General features: G+C 35.0%; 1 protein-coding gene across 13 annotated transcripts in view; it reads left to right on the plus strand.

The window, feature by feature from the left end:
* Positions 1 to 18064, plus strand: part of KDM6A (lysine demethylase 6A) — a 203804-nt gene that overhangs the window by 67836 nt on the left and 117904 nt on the right. For all 13 annotated transcript variants that reach the window (XR_006609506.1, XM_045089484.1, XM_045089481.1 and 10 more), the window contains exon 4: positions 9773 to 9822. Coding sequence is in view for 12 of the 13 variants with exons in the window: in XM_045089484.1 (XP_044945419.1) it covers positions 9773 to 9822 (50 nt within the window). In the remaining variant the exon portion in view is untranslated. The remainder of the gene's footprint in view (positions 1 to 9772; positions 9823 to 18064) is intronic.

Below are 18064 nucleotides of genomic sequence, written 5' to 3' on the forward strand. Positions count from 1 at the left end.
CAGAGATAAAAGGGTTTGGTGATTGTTATGTGAAACTGGTTAGTACTTATGAAATGGCTTCAGGATAATAGGTATTAATAATTACTTAACACTGTTAGATTTTTTAATTAAGACTAACTTATGTAAAGGAAACCGTTTTACACAAAAGTACACACATTCTCTCTACAATATAATTTTTAAATTCTGCATCTTGGAGAGCATGTACACACACACACACACACACACATATATAAAACTCTTTAAAACTTCATTAACCTATGAACTTAACTATATTTTCCATTTATAAAATGTTTGGCTGTATGGGTATGAGTCTAGGGATATTTGTTTTATTCTTTCCTGGATTTTTTTTGGAAGTAAGGTGGGACATATGGCAAACTAGCTGGCAGGGAGTAATCTAATAAGATGGGAGCAGAGAATGGTAACTTAAGGATTTAAGTCCTTGAAAAGAGGTGCTTTGAGACCCATTTACTGTCATGTAGATGAACTGGCCATTGATAGCTAGGCAGTAGTTCAGTTATTTGTAATAGGAAGAAGAGGAAGGTGAGAATGGATGCGGAGGTATATATATATGTATGTATGTATGTATGTATTTTAGTATGTTGTAGTATTTCAAGCTGATGGCTTCTGTTACTTTGATTTTTTTCTTTAATTTTCCTTGAGTCTTTATTGACCATATTTCCAAGTTACAAAAAACATTCCTTTTTACATACTAATTATTGAATTCTTTCTGTCCACTCTTCGCCATCTTCCTGTAAGTTCAAAATTATAGCCCATTTCTAGTAGGCCTGTCCACACTCCCATCACCCCTACCACCAGTTTATGGAGACATTGTCACCTTAGGCTGCTTCCTCCTCCTCTCTTTGGAACCCGGAACCCATTGCAAGGTGAGAACCTCCAGCTTCAGCCAAATAGACATTTAATTTTGGAGAATAGATTATAAACCATAACTTTTTAGGGAGTACACATAAGCCATACAGTGAACATGTGAGTAAATTGCTGAGGTATACGTATGTAGGGGACTTACTGGCCCATTATTCTGAAGACACTTCTATAGTTATAGTACTGAGTCCTCTTCTTTGTGTGAAATTTTCTGATCGTGGGGTTCCTTGTGAAAAACTACTTCTACTTTTGAAGTACAAAATCGTAGAATCTGTTTTGTGTACATTTTGGACTGTACTTTTTATCCTTATTTGTCATTGTGATACCATCTTGCTTCCTGCCTTATAGGAATTCCTAAACATTTCTGATCTGCAGATGGTATACTTTATCATTACTGTTACGGATTTATTCATTAAAAAACATTTTCTGTCATGTCAGATGAATTTGAAACAGAAGGAAAAAAAGATTTCCTAAAACAGGTTTTTTTGTTTTTTGTTTTTTGTTTTTTTTAAAAATAAACCTTTCTGGTTTGTAATATGTTTGAAGAGTTTTTAAAAAAAATTTCTGTCACTTGATTTGGTCATTTGGCTTCTAGGAATTTATTCTTAAAAACTAATTGGTTGGGGCGCCAGGGTGGCTTGGTCAGTGAAGTCTCAGTGCTCTTGGCCTATTTGTGGGTTGGATTCCTTTGGATTGAGTTCAGCATACAGGATATTTAGTAAGGAGTGTCTTTAAGATCAGCACTTGTGGAAGGTAGAGGGGTAAGAATTGGGTTGAAAAGAGGAAGAATTGGACAGAGGTGAGAAGTTAAGCTGTGACAGCCTTGGCCAACTCCATGTGGAGCCTTGGAGCTAGAATGGCCCTTCAGAGCTATCCCAGGTTGGGTAAAGATGACCAAGTCTTTATACTCCATCCTTTTGATACTGGGTATGGGCCAGCCTGGGAGGGAGTGTGACCTTGGGCAAGGTGGCTCTGCACCTAAAGCAGCTCACTCACTGTTAGAGGCTGTCTGCAGGCAGGACTCCTGTTATTCCTTCCTAGAAGTGAGATTTGAATGATTTTTTAGAGTTTCCTGTACTTCCTTTGCCACTCCTAACCCTGAAGCTAACTCATTAGCCTTTGCTGAACCAAACAGCTGATGGCGCTGTTAGACTGCCTTAAGCCATGAGATGGGACAGTGATTTCTCTTCTTTGGGTTGGAAAACAACCTGAGAGATGGAGAACCCTGGACCGAAGGACAGGCGTATATATTCTTGCAAATATATGTGATGGACCTTAGGAGTAGTATAATAGAAATTATATGTAATATCTGTAAATACGTGTGGCAAATTATAGGTAAGGACAGTCACTAAGTTAATTGCTTAGAAAATTAAGTAGCAAATTATCTCAGAGTACACATCAAAATTCTAAAAAGAAATTATGAGGTAGGAGACTTGGGAGATAGTAAGAAATCCTGAAGTAAAACAGTTAGTTGAAGAGGAGATATAGTAATAACTCATTCCTGATATTAGCATGAAAACCATGAAAATTTAAAAAAATAGTTTCTTTGTGGTTTGTTATGAGTTGGAAGTTTTCTCTGAAATTCCCTCCAGTGACAGTGATTGATTTTTTTCTCCCTTTCCTCCTTCCTTCAAGTAATTTTCTCATTTTGTTGCATTGTCTATCACTTTTGGACAAAATATATTTTGGTTGTTTTAGTAACTCAGCAGTTACAGATGGCTAGGGTGAGTTTGATGCCAAGAGTTGCTAGTGTGAAGAAGTCTTAAGTCAGAGTTGGTGAGCTCTCTTTGTCTTCTCTTTGTCGTTCTTAGGTAGAATGACAAGACTCCATCCTAGGATATATAAAATATAAGAACATAGAGTGGTTATTTTCCAATAATAGATCTTCTTTGGCTTCTTCAGAAATTACCCTTTTCTTAATCCTTGCATGATTTCCTCTTTATTGTTGTAGCTGTTAGAACTGGAGGTTGTGATTCTTTTTTTTTTTTTTTTAAGATTTTTTAAGATTTATTTATTTATATGAGAAAGAGAGCGTGCACACGTGTCCGTACAAGTTGGGGAGGGGCAGAGAGAGAGGGATAGAAGGAGTCCCAAGCAGACTCCCTACTGAGTGTGGAGCCCTTTGTGACCCTGGGGCTCCATCCCATGACCCATGAGATCATGACCTTAGTAGAAATCACAAGTCAGGCACTTAACCAACTGAGCCAGCCAGGCACCCCTGAAGGTTGTGATTCTTTTACTCTTTGTTTAAAACGCCTTTCAGATAGAATCATTGAAATTAGTTTGCATTGTATATATTTTTGCTATACAATACAAATTTGTGTTGAGATAGTAAGATAAAATGAAATAAAAATACAAAATACTGACCTATACAGGCACATAATATCCATAGATTGAATATTACGTATGTCTCTAAAAACCCATTACAGTCAAGGTGATTGTTCATATGTGGTCATTGCATTTACTCATTGCATCCTGTTTCTTTGTATAACTTCATTTAAATGTATTTAGTGGTTTTCAAACTGTGATATCTATGTTTAAAAAAAAAATCCCCAGTACTTCCACTCCTTCCATTGCAATTTGGGAATCACAAGTTTTGTTCAGTTCACTCATGGTCTAGAATTAGAAAATGCATTTGAGAAGTATCCAAGAAAGCAAAACAGTGACCATAACTGAGGTTGTCAGAATCCTATGTCTAGGCAATAAGCATAAGTTAGAGTAGCTTAAAGAACCAGAGAGCTGTTGCAGAACACATTGAAGGAACTCAAAGCATATACTTTGTTTCTGTTATAGTAAGCCATATGTGAGGTGCTAAAGATCTTGAGGAGTATATTAATTTTTTTTAAGGTTTTATTTATTTTAGAGAAAGAGATGTGAGAGCAAGGGTAGGAGCAGAGGGAAATAACCTCCAGCGGAGTCTGACATGGGGCTCCATCCCACCACTCCGAGATCATGACCTGATCTGAAACCAAGAGTCAGATGCTTAACCAACTAAGCCACCCAGGTGCTCCAGCTATATTAATTTAATAATGGCAGTGTGCATTAATTATAGTTGAAAGTCTCAGGGAAGGTGCTGATGAAGCAGTAAAAGATTGTTTCTTTGCTTTTCCAACTTTCTGTCTGGTTGAATCTGTAATATTAAATCTTTGCAAATGTGTGGAGAAAAGGAGATGGGAACAAAGGTCTGTTGTGGATACTGTTCACAGGGTTTCTCAAATGTTAGCATGTGTTTAATACGTATTAATGCTGCATAAAAGGGAAAAGATGTGTTTTGGGCAGTCACAATTTGAGAAGGCAGAAAGCGGAATTTGAGAAGGCTAGTGAGCGGAATAAATCAGTCATTTATATATAATGAAAGTTAAGCTCTCTAAGATATCATTTATCCAGGGTATAAATGTAACCTTTCAGTCTAGCCTCGGATAACAAATGAAATAAATCAAATAAATCTGTTGACCTAATAACTTTAGGCAACCACAGCCTGTTCTGGCGTAAAGAAGGCAGTCAGTGCAACTGACAAATTTGAAGAATGTCAAAGAAGTACATCCTTTCCTTCCAAACCTAGACACATTGGGCTAGGGGGTGAAAACAGAAATGCTGAGTTTTGTCTGCAGTTAGTATACAGTCTAATATTAGGAATATAGACTGCATTTTAAACCTTCCTTCCTTGCATTTCCATTGCATGTAACTCTGCAGAAGGTTCCCTTTTTTCTGGCAAGGCTATCACCTTTAAACTACATTGTTGTTTCTTTTCATCCCACACTACACGTATGGACTTGTCATCAGGCACACTGTCTTTCTCTTGTTCTGATAACCTTAACTCAAAGCCATAATACTTCCAAGCATGAAGTTTCTTGTATCTACTGAATGTCTTAATTCTCTTTACTCCCTCACTGTATTTCTCCGGAAATCTCTCTTTTTTAAATTCCAGACAAATTATAATAAGACTTTGAACTTCTCTTTTTATTCTTCAGTTACACCTTATTCTTTTACTGAAAAAACTCTTTAGGCTGCTTGTAACTTACAAGGAATTAACTTTAATCAAATAGCTGGATGTCCACTCATCATCAGGGATATGTAAATCAGAATTATAGTGAGATTCCACCTCACACCTGACAGAATGGCCAGAATCAACAACATAAGAAATAATGTGTGGGTGAGAATGGTGGACAAAAGGGAACCCTTGTTCACGGTTGGTGGGAGTGCAAACTGGTGCAGCGACTCTAGAGAACAGTATGGAGGTTCCTTAAAAAGTTAAAAGTAGAACTATCCTATGATCCTGCAATTGCACTACTGGGTATTTACTCCCAAAAGACAAAAACACTAATTGAAAGGGATTCATGCATCCCCATGTTTATTGTAACCTTATGTACAATACCCAAATTATGAAAGCAGCCCAAGTGTCCCATCAGTAGATGAAAGGATAAAGAAGATATGGTATATATAGACAATGAAATATTATCCAGGCATGAAAAAGAATGAAATCCTGCCATTTGCAACAGCATGGGTAGAACTAAGGAGTATAGTGCTGAGCAAAATAAGTGGAAGACAAATACTATATGATTCCACTCATATGTGGAATTTAAGAAATAAAACAAACGAGTAAAGGGAACAAGAAAGAGGCTAACCACGAAACAGACTCTTAATTATAGAGAACAAAAACTGATGGGTACCAGAGGGCAGGTGGGTGGGGGTACGTGAAATGGGTGATAGGGATTCAAGAGTATACTTACCATGATGAAAAAAATAATAATAATAAAAGGCTTAATGTCAGTCTTTTAGGAAGTGGTGAGAATGTATATTTACCTAAAGCTGGTACTTTTCCTACCGTCTCCTTCCTGGGAGTTCTCATTTGATAATGTTGACCATTTCCCAATTTTAACATAAGTACATTTATTTTAACATTTATATGAATTAATATGTTCATTGTTTAAAGAAAAATATTAAAAGATCAATAACCATAGAAGGTAAACAGCCTGAGAACAGAGCCATGTGTTTGCTCACATCTCTATTTCATTATATCTGGCATGGTGCTAGCCACTTAATACTTAAGAAATATTATGTGAATGTATTAAAGACCCATTGGTATTTTATCATTGAGAGACACTTGTTTTTAAACATTTCTGATGCAAATCTTCAGAGACATTTCTATCACAATAAATTTTCAACATTTTAAAATTGAATTAAACTCTGCTACTTTCTTTAACCTGGTGTATCGTGTTAATTTCTCCATCTGAGAAACACACTAACGTTTCCATTTCCTATATAGTATCTATTTTATAGGTAGAAGAGTTCTTTATTGTCTGTGTAGACTGTTCTTTCCTTTTTTGGTACGAACTGTTGTCCATTCTTATAGCTAAATCTTTGCACACATCCATGTTTATGTTTTTAGAAGGAATACTTTGATGTGGTGGGCTTACTGAACGAAGGTGTGTGTGTGTAGTTAATCCTTTAATAACATGGGTTTGAACTGCAAAGGTCCACTTAAATGTGGAATTTTTTTCAGTAAATACACTACAATACTGTAAATGTATTTTCTCTTAGAATTTTCATCATATTTTATTTTCCCTGGCTTACTTTATTATAAGACTACAGTATATGATACATGTAACAAACAAAATATATGTTAATCGACTTTTTGTTGTTGTGGGTAAGGTTTTAAGTCAACAGTAGGCTATTAAGCAAGTTTTTCAGGAGTTGAAAGTTAAGTGTGAATTTTCTACTGTTATGCAAGGATTAACTGTATTAAAACTTTTGACACTGCTAAAGTAGGCTGCAAAAATTTTTTTACTAATTTATGCTTACAGCACTAGTAGAACGAGAGAACTGCCTACTTCCTTAAAATTTTACCACTTTTGGCTATTTCCCTTATTATAACTGAGTATTAGCCATTATTATTTAGTTTTATTATTTTTATATGTGAAAAGCTGTATAGCACAATTTTGAAGTTAAAGGAGGGCTATGTGTAATACCTTCTCCCATCTGTATAGGTCATTCTTTTATCCTTGATAATTTCCTTTTTTGTTTCCTCCTCTTCTATATTCCCAAGGTAAAGGGTAAAATAAAGGAGATTGTGTGAGAAAGGTTACACTTAAGTTGTTATAATAGTTAAATTTAACTTCTCATTGTTATTTTTTGCATTTATTTTTTTTAGACCCAGCTTCTTTGCCAGTTTTTAAATACTCTTTTAAATTATATTTTCTTCTTTTTTAATCTAAAAGACTAAATAGTCTTGTTTAAAAATGAAACTCAAAATTATGAAAAAATAATTTGAGGTCTGTTCATAAATAAAGTTGGTTCCCAGGATTAAAAAGATCTGAGCTTTGGAATTTGGTTGATAGAGAGTGGATATTAGTATGTTTGGGCACACCATTTTTTGTTAAGTGGCAAAAGGACAGTCTTTCCTGATGTAATGGTAAAAAGATTTCCTAGTAGGATGAAGAAGGACTTCTTGAACCAATAGAGGACCCAGGGATCACAAAGTGAAGATTAGATGATTCAGGGAAGGAAGAGCCTAGTAAGATAATATGCTACAGTCATTGTGAAAAAGGTTTTAAGTATTATAAGGATGTCCAAACAAATGATTTCCTTTATTCTCTGTTAAGGACTTAGAAAAGTCTAGCTACAGTGAACCAGGAATTCTTTTTCATGGATACATAACTGACTTAGAGATTTGAAATGACTTTGCTTTGGTTAGAAGGATTTCACTATAGAGATTCTGGTGATGGGTACTTGTATAGTCTATAGAGTTCTAATGATTTATTTGAATTAGGAATCATAAAATATGTTAAGATTTTTTTCTTAAAATAGGATGCTAGGCCCAATGGGGTAAGGTATAATTGGAAAGGTAAGAAATGCTCATGGAAGGAATGTCTCATTTACAAATCTGTGCTTGCACTTTGAAGCATTTACTTTTTTGACTTTGAATTTGAGAGTTCGTGTTTATTTTTTGGTTTACCATATAGTAGTATGGATGCTATGTTTCTCCCAGCTGATAGTCACATAGGCTTCTTGGACCTCGTATTTCATTTACTTTGGAGGACACCATGCTATCTCTTTAAGTGCACTGCCAATTCTAAAATGGGAATTTTATGAAGTCATGTAATATATATTATTAGGTAGGTTATTGGAAACAGGTTTTCCAAGGTTGCTGGAATCCCAGAACATCTTTGAAAGGCAGTCCGGATTTAATATGGTGAGTGCACAAAATTTTTAGGAACCCTGACTTTTACTGGTTAGGGTGATTTTGGTACAAAAGCAAAGACCTGATTCTAGCTTAAATAATAAGCAAATTGATTGCCTCCCATAAGTGTAAGTTCGTAGGTGAGTTGTGTACTAGGCCTAGTTTGAGGTCTAAAAGTATCCAGCTACTTTCCTTTTGTTTCCTCTCCTATCTTCTGTGGGCTTCATACTAAGAGTAGTTCCCTTTGTGGTGGTATTCAGTGATATATAGGTTTCCTTGTTTGCATCCAGTAATAGAGGGAGAATACCTTTCCTATGACTGTCTTTTATAAATCAGTGATGGTTTCTGGACACAAACCTTGTTTGACTTTTTTTTCCAGGGTGAATGATAAGTTGGATTGCTTTTCTTTTTAGAAGACCATTAATCAGTGACCTTTGTGAGCTAGCAACAATCGTGTGAAGAACTAGAAAATGCAGGATAGTTTATAATAAATTTTTCACTAAAACTGGACATATTTCTAAATGCCCTTCCAAGGATAGGTTGGTTGGCATCATCTAATGCCAAAAAAGATGAACATTATTTAAATAAGTTACTTGTTCAGATATATGATGATGCTTTTGGGTAATGCTTCTCTAATTTGTACATGTTTAGAAAGTTCTCTTCTTTGTATTCACATGTATTTTGGCTGTTTACTGATAAACACTATGAAAGCGTTACACACACAGTTCTAGAAAATATTAATTTGCATTTCCCCCCATTTTTATCTACTTAAAATTTTACACTTTCGAAATCTTTTATTTGAAAAAATCTTAAGTCTTTTTTAAATTGAGGTATACTTGATATATAACATTAGTTTTAGGCATTGAATAATATAATGATTCAATGTATATATTGAAAAAGGAGCACCGTAAGTCTTCTTAGATCCATCACCATAGTTAAAAAATTTTTTTCTTGTGATGAAAGCTTTTAAGATTTACTCCCTTAGTGACTTTGAAATATGCAACACAGTATTGTTAACTGTAGTCACCATTGCACCATTACATCCCCATGACTTATTTAATGCTGAACAGTTTTTTAAAAAGATTCTCTCTACCAATTCTAATGTGTGTATGTAATTTTCATTTTATTTTGTTTTTTAACCTCCTCACTGAGTTTTTGGATTGACAGGAACTATAATTTTTTCCACAGCCTTTTATGCATCATGGATTTAGGGGTATGCGATTCCCTATTTTGGAATTGAGTTGGAGTAAGTTAATTGTGGGCTGGATTTTTTTGTTGATTATATGAAAGGAAACATCACAAAAGGAACAGTCCTTTTGCTCCTTGCTGTGGTTGAGCTCTTGGTCATTCTTAGACGTGAGATCCCTTGTGGGAACAAATAACTCAGCACATTCCAAAGTAGAAATTCTTAATCCTTTTATCAGATCTACTCTGTGAGAGGGCCATGTTGATTCAAGAGGTAGCCTAGATTCTGTTCAAGATTAGGTCTGAGGTGTGAATGGGTTTACATCCTTGAACTCCTGTGTATTTGATACTTCTATGTCTGATTACAGGATGGGGAGGGTCCAGATTTCTAAATTGTTTGGTCTTAAATATCACTCTCTGTTGGAAGGTGGGGTATGATGGGAAGCTTATTGTGATGTTTCTTAAAACGTATATTATTGATTTGGCATGGGACGTAATTGCGACTCATACTTATTTTCCCTCTTTCAGCATTATCTGCATACCAGAGGTACTACAGTTTACAATCTGACTACTGGAAGGTTAGTGAACATTTTCATGTTCGTTTCCTACTTGTTTTTTGGTCTGATTACTACTGGTTATGCTCAGAATGAATTGTGCTCTTTTTTTTCTTTGTTTCATTAATTACTTTAAAAAACACCATAAGGAAAGAAGATTGGAAAGGCAAATGTTTGCGTTATCTTGTATGAACCACCTTGTATTTTATTAAAAGAGATAGATTACTCTGACACACATTATTGGCCAAAGATGATACTAAGTGTAAGAATTTAAAAGCAAGTAAAACCAAATGGCAACAAAATGTTTGTTTGTTTTTTTGTTTTGTCTTAAGTTGGTACCTGGGAATAAAAGAAGGCTTTTATTAGATGTATAAGATGGGTTTATAAGACTGAAAAGGCAAGGAACAATGGGGAAATTAAAATAGGAATCTTTCTTGGTATAGTCTGTCTGTAATTGGAACTCTGAGGACAGCTGAACCTAACCGTTTTTTAAAAGACTTACCTAAATGAAGAACTGTGAGTCATCCATTTTCTTTAAGCAGTTCATATAGTTAACCTGGGCAGGCTAATCTTCACGTCATGTTTATTTTTAAGCATAAGTTTATTGATGAGTGGAGTTTCTTTATCTGAATTGTCATTTTATATTTTTAAGGTATATTTTGTTTATCCATCACCTAGTTTTTTCTTTTCGATTTGTGGAAGTTTTAACAATACATTTTGGTAATTTAAAGAATGTATTGAAAATACTTTTCCTGTCTGTGGCTTACCTTTACTTAAATTAAAAGCTTGTGGAAGTGTAATTTTTACATAGCATGAAATTCAACTGTTTTAACTATGCAGTTCGGTGACTTTTAGTGAATTTTCAGATTTGTACAACCATAATCATAGTCTTATTCTAGGACATGTCTATTTCCCCATAATGAAACCTCATGCCCAACCTCTGGCAGGTACTACTCTACTTTGTGTCTCTGTATATTTGTATTTTCTGGATATGTCCTATAAATGGTACCATAGTATAGGTGTTTTTTTGTGACTGACTTCTTTCACTTAGCGTGTTTTCAAGGTTGGTCCATTCATAGCATGTTTAATACTTTCTTCTTATTATATAATATTCCATTGTATGGATATACCACATTTTATTCCTTTATTAGTTGATGGGCATTTTAGTTCTCACTTTTTGGCCATTGCAAACAGTGCTGCCATGAATATTTGTGTTGTCAAGTTTTGTGTGGGCATAGATTTTCAGTTCTAGGGTAGATAGCCAGGAATAGAATTACTGAGTTTTAGGGTAAATCTACTTTTAATATTTTAAGAAACTGTTTCCCAAAGTGGCTATAATGTTTTACATTCTTGCCAGCAGTGTTAAGAGGGTTTCAGTTTCTCCATGTCTTGTCAGAAGTTGTAATTGTTTTTGAGTGTAACCATCATAGTGGGTGTGAAGTAACATCTTATTATGGTTTTTATTTCCATTTGTCAAATGACTGATGATATTTAGCATCTTTTTATGAACGCATTGGCTGTTTGATATATTCTGTGCAAACGCTGTGCCCTTGTTTTTTATATATGTATATGTTGTCAGAGATCTTTATACATTCTGGATACAATCTCTTACCAGATACATAATTTGCAAATATGTTTTCAGGGTCTGTGGCTTGTATTTTCACTTTCTTGGCAGTATATTTTTGAAGTGCAAAAATTTTAAATTTTGATGCTGTCCATTTTTCTCAGTTTTTTCTTTCATTGCTTGTGCTTTTAGTGTTGCATATAAGAAATCTTTGCCTAACCCAAGGTTATGAAGATTTATTCCGTAGTTTATTCAAACCAGTTGCTTCAGTCTTTGCCTTTATTGTAGATAGTACTGTAATAAGTAGTACAAGTGTCTTTTCATATTTTTATTAGTGAGTGATTCTTTGGTATGTAAGTGGGATCCTTTATAAGGGTAAGTGTTCAGTATAGCTCCTTTGGGATTGCTGATTTCCCCTTGGTTTTAAGCAAGAGAGTTTATGTTAGCAGGCTTTTTGTATCTGATAGGTGAGAAATTGTGCTTATTGTTGTGTTTGTTCGTTTGTTTTTGCTTATTGTTGTTTTAATTTGCATTTTTCTTAATTGTTAACAACTTGAGTTTTTTGAAATTAAATTTTAAAGGCCATTTTTCTTTGAAACATCTGTTCATATCTCTTGCCTAATTTTCTATTATTGGGTGGGCCATTGTTTTATTTTTCTGTTTTATATAGCTGTATTTTGTAGGAAGTATTTATCCTTTATCTGGAGTACAACAAGTTGCAGTTTGACATTGTTGTTTTGCTTTGCTTTTGTGTATTTGTTTTTGCCTATGCAGAAGTCTTTTCTTTGCAGTCAAATTTATCAGTCTTTTCCTACTTTGAGTTCTAGGACAGGTTTTTTCCTTATTCCCAGGTGTTAAAAAAATTCACCAACATACTCTTTTAGTACTTGAATGGTTTTTATTTTTTAATTTAAATCTGTGATCCATTTGAGATTTAAGTCATCCTTGATTTATACTGTGAGGAACATCTAAATTCATCTTTTTCCTTATGGCTAATTATCCTAACACAACATAATGTTAAAAAAAATCTCTTAATCTAAATAAGTTGTTTAGCTCCACAAAAATATCTGATGATTCCCCCCCCACCCCCAGCTTTTTTGAGGTATAACTTACATAATTTTAAGTGTATAAGCTTGCTGTGTTTCAGCAGTTTATATGAAGTTGTATAACCATTACTACAATTAAGATACAGAATATTTCCATCATTCAGTGTTCCCTTATGCCCCCTTTACAGCTGATGTCCATTCTTGCTTGACTCCCCGGTCCCAGGCAGTTAGTTATTTGCTTTCTATCTCTTTAGTTTTGCCTTTTCTAGAATCCCTCACAACTAGATCCAAGCAGGATGTATTCGTTTGTTTTTGATGTCTTTCATTTAGCATGCTATTTTTGAGACTCATCCATGTTGTGTGTATCAATATTGTGTTCTTTTTAATCTTTAAGTAGTATTTCATAGAATGATTCTGCCACAGTTATTCCATTTATCAGTTGTTAGACATTTGTGTTGTATCTAGCTTTAGGTAAATATAAATGAAATTCTGTGAACATTTGTCTGTATATGGATATAGGTTTTCATTTTTCTTGGTACATGTATCTAGGATTTGGAAATGCTGGGTTCCATTGCAGTTAATAGGTTTAATTACCAACCTGTTTTCCATAGTGGCTGTAGCATTTTACATTCCAGCTAGCAGCATTTCATTTCCCTAGTTCTACATCTTGGACAGTACCTGGTATTGTCACTCTCTTTTAACTTTAGCCATTCTAGTAGGTAAGTAGTGGTTTTTCATCTTGGTTTTATCTACATTTTCCTGATGACAGTGATGTTCAGTATCTTCTGTGCGCTATCGGCCTTTAGTATACTTTCTTTGCTAAATTACCTGTTCACGTCTTTTGCTCATTTCTAACTTTTTTTTTTTTGGCCTCAGTTGAGTTGTATGGGCTATTTACATATTCCGGGGGAAAGCCCTTTGTCAGATACATGTTTTAGAAATATTTTCTCACATTCTGTGGCTTGCCACCCCCCCCCCCCCTTAATTGTGCCTTTGAAGAGCAAAGCTGAAACTGATCCCTATATTTAGACAGAAGGCAGGGAAAGACCAATGAAAGGGGTGGCCCACTGCAGGTTGGAAGATAGCACTTTTAATAAGCAAAGGAAACTTATAGTTGAGGCTTGTCTTGGGCAGCTGCAAGATGAATGGATCCCTGAACCTACTTGCCAAGTCTTTTTTTTTTTTTTTTTTTTTTAATTTCTTAACCCATTTTCTTTCTTATTTATTTATTTATTTATTTGACAGAGAGAAATTACAAGTACACTGAGAGGCAGGCAGAGAGAGAGAAGGAAGCAGGCTCCCTGCTGAGCAGAGAGCCCGATGTGGGACTCGATCCCAGGACCCTGAGATCATGACCTGAGCCAAAGGCAGTGGCTTAACCCACTGAGCCACCCAGGCGCCCCCTACTTGCCAAGTCTTAAAAGTTTATAAAGAGGCCTTAACTGGGCTTAATCACATATACTGTGTAAGAGTTCTTTTCGATGGCATAACCCAACAATAATTTTCAGATTACTGTTTTCTGTTGTAACTCTAGTTTCCTTTTAATAACTAGAACTGGTGATGAAGTATGACCTATTTTATTCCTAATACTTTTGTTTCTTGATCAGCTTGGCTAGAGGTTTATCAATTTTATTGAATTTTTTTTTAAAGATTTTATTTATTTATTTGACAGAGAGACAGTGAGAACGGGAATGCAAGCAGGGGGAGTGGGAGAGGGAAAGTAGGCTTCCCACTGAGCAGGGAGCCCTATGTGGGGCTCCATCCCAGGACCCTGAGATCATGACGTGAGCCGAAGGCAGAGGCTTGACGACTGAGCCACCTAGGTGCCCCCATTTTATTGATCTTTGCAAAAATCTTTGTTTCATAGTTTTTTTTCTTTTTTCAGTATTGTTTTATATTTCATTGATTTCTGATTGTCTTTATTTGTTCTGCTTACTTTCTGTTTAATTTTCTCTTATTTAGGTAGAAGCTTAGATGAGTGATTTTCTTTTTCCTCTAGTATAAGTATTTAAAGGTATCTATTTTTGTTAGCGTTGCTTTAATTGTATACCACAAATTTTTATATTTTCTATTTTTGTTAACCTTTTATTTGAAAATGTCTTCTACTTTCTCTTTCTTCTGACCCATGGGTTGTTTGGATACATGTTGTATGATTTCAAAATACTTGGGTTATTTTAGATATCTCATTGTTAGTGATTTCTTTCTTTCTTTTTTTTTTTTTTAAGATTTTATTTATTTATTTGAGAGAGAGACAGTGAGAGAGAGCATGAGCGAGGAGAAGGTCAGAGAGAGAAGCAGACTCCCCATGGAGCTGGGAGCCTGATGTGGGACTCGATCCCGGGACTCCGGGATCATGACCTGAGCCGAAGGCAGTTGTCCAACCAACTGAGCCACCCAGGCATCCCTTGTTAGTGATTTCTAATTCTGTTTTATTTATACAGCATACTTTGTATAATTTCATTCTTTTGAAATATATTAAGACTTTATTGGCTTAGCACTTGGACATAGCCACGGGATTTGTATTTGTTGGTTGTACTATGCTATAAACAAAGGTAAAGGCAGTTGATAGTGTATTTCAAATTTCTGTCTTTGATGATTTTTGTCTGTGTCATTTGCTGAGTTATTGCTTAATGATTGTGGAATTGTCTTTTAATTTTGCCCTTTTTAAAAAAATATATTTTGAAGTTTTCTTACTTGTATATATACATTCCTGATTGTTATTTTTACCTGGTGAATTGACCCTTTTGTCATGATAAAATACTGTTTTTACCTCTGGTAATTCCTTTTGTCTTGACATGTGTTCTGTCTAATTTTAATATAGACATTCTGTCATTCTTAGGCTTGTTATTATGTGATACATCCTTTTTCTCTTCTTTCCAACCAGTTGGTAACTTTATATTTACAATTCTTTTTTTGTAGATAACTTATAAGTGGGTCTTGTTTTTTATGCAGTCTCAGAATCTCTCTTTTTTACTTGCACTGTTAAACCATTCATAGTAATGTACTCATTTATATGATAGGGTTTGCATCTTGATTTTTCCTTTTCTGTTTGTCCTCTCAGTTTCTTGGTCTTACATTCTTCCTTACCTACTTTCCCTATCCCTTTTTGATATTTGAATGTTTTACAATTTCACTTTACTTTTCCTTTTGTCCATTTTAGCTCTGCTTTTCATTATTCATTCACTGGGATTATAGTATATACCTTTAATTTTTCACAGTTAAGTCTCAGTTAACATTGTGTCAATTCACCTAAGATGTGGAAAGTTTTCAGTTACTTAAGTCCACTTCTTACCTATCCGTGTCCTTTATGTGATAGTAGTTATATCTATTAAATTTACATTTTTAACTCCACAAGATGATGTTTTTTTTGCTTTGAACAGACCCATATATTACAGTGACAATAGTAATGGTTTGTATTTACGTATATGGTTACCATTTCTGATATTGTTCATGCACTATTTTCTTCTAGGCTAACGAACTTTGGTTAACATTTCTTATAGTAAAGATCTGGCAGAGATGAGTTTCTGTTATCCGAAAATATTTTTTTGACTTCATTTTTTTAAAGATTTTATTTATTTATTTGACAGAGATCACAGTACACAGAGAGGCAGGCAGAGAGAGAGAGAGGGAAGCAGGCTCCCTGCTGAGCAGAGAGCCTGATGTGGGACTCGATCCCAGGACCCTGAGATCATGACCTGAGCCGAAGGCAGCGGCTTAACCCACTGAGCCACCCAGGCGCCCCTTGACTTCATTTTTGAAGGGCATTTTTGCTGGTTATGGAATTATGGCGTGGCTTGCCTTTTTAAAATGGAGTCTACCTCCTTGCCTTCCTCTTTTTGATGAGAAATCGGCCCTTAATTGTACCGATGTCCCTGTACACAGTTGGTTTGGTTCTTTCATGATTTGCTTGTTATCTTTGGCTTCCATAGTTTGATCATGATATATCTCTGCCTGATCATTTCATACTTATCCTGCTGGAGCATTTTTGAATTTGCATTACATAGGGGAAATTTTTATCATTATTTCCTCAAGTAATTTTTTGTTCATTCTTTTTCCTTTTCTCCTGGGGATCCAACTCCATGTAGGTTAGATAATTTGTTTTTATATAAATGCCCCTGAGGAGCTCTTTATTTTTTTCTCTGTGGTCTTTACATTGGATAATTTGCTTTTCTATTTTTGAAGTTTATTCTTTTCTTTGTTGTCATTTAATTATTAGCTCAGTCCATTGAATTTTATTTCAGATATGGTATTTTTCAGTTATAGATTTTCCATTGGGTTCTTTTTTTATTATTATTTCTCTTTCGCTGTTCAGATTTCCTGTCTTTTTAATTATGAGTATGTTTTATTGATGGCAATTAGAATAGGAACTGTAAAATCCTTGTCTGCCATTTTCTTTTTTTAAATTAAAAAAAAATTTTTTTTTTAAAGATTTTATTTATTTACTTGACAGAAAGAGAGAGCCTGTGTGCACACAAGCAGGCAGCAGAGGGGGAGGGACAAGCAGGCTTTCCACTGAGCAAGGGAGCCTGATGGGGAGCTTTATACCAGGACCTCAGGATCATGATCCAAGCCAAAGGAAGATACTTAACCATCTGAGCCACCCACGCACCCTTGTCTGCCATATTCTAACATCTTGATCTTTTTGGATTTAGTTTCAGTTGATTTTCTTCTTTCCTGAGAATATGTTCTGTTTTCCTGGATCTTTGTATGTTTTGTAATTTTGTGTTAGGAACTGGACATTATGAAAATTATGCTAACTCTTGGTTCTATTATTTCCTTCTAGAGAGGTCCCCCCACCTTTCTCTTTTATCAGGCAGTTACCTTTATTGGACTTGAACGGCACACTCAACTTTCTTCCAGTGGCAACTTAAGTATCAATTCAGATCTTTTGTCTTTAATTTAGGTCTAAGTCTCTAACTTGGATTCAGGAGTCAGTCAGACATGTGGATAGACAGAATTTCGAATTCTCTGGCCCTTTCTTTTTTTGAATTTCCCTTTATTTAGTGGGTTTTGATTTCTCCTGGTTCTAGTCTTAAGGTGTTCTATATTAGAAAGACTGCTTTTTCTACTAGTGACCCACTCTCATATGTGCTCTACCTAGCAGCAAGTTTTAATAACTGGGAAAATGGAACTCAACCCATACAACTTTCCTTCTCTAAGCATGGCCTTTCATATTAGTTTCCTATTGTTGTTTTAATAACTTAACACACATTTAGTGGCTAAAAACACAAATTTAATTATCTTACAGTTTTGAAAGTCAGAATCCCAAATGAGTCTTAGGTAAGTCAAATTGTCATTAGAGCTTGTTCTTTCTGGAGGTTCTGTTACAGAACCTCTTGCCTTTTCTAGCTTCTGAAGTTTTCCCACATTCTTTTGGCTCATGGCTCTGTATCTTACTACATTTTTGTCTCTTCATTGCCTTTTGGCCTTTAACTTTCTTGCCTTTCTCTTACTAAGGACTCTAGTGATTACATCAGGTCTAACCTGGGTAATTCAGGATGATAACCTTAACCATCTAACAATCCATTTAATTACAACTGCAGAGTATCTTTTGCTGTGTAAGGTAAATATTCTCAGTTTGGGGATTTAGGATATAGAAGTTTTAGGGGCCACTGTTCAGACACATCTTTCCACTAGAATCTGCTTGTTTCTGTTT

Source organism: Mustela putorius, unplaced genomic scaffold (assembly GCF_011764305.1).
Source record: "Mustela putorius furo isolate JIRA1106 unplaced genomic scaffold, ASM1176430v1.1 tig00003836_pilon_pilon_pilon, whole genome shotgun sequence".
Classification (NCBI taxonomy): Eukaryota; Metazoa; Chordata; class Mammalia; order Carnivora; family Mustelidae; genus Mustela; species Mustela putorius.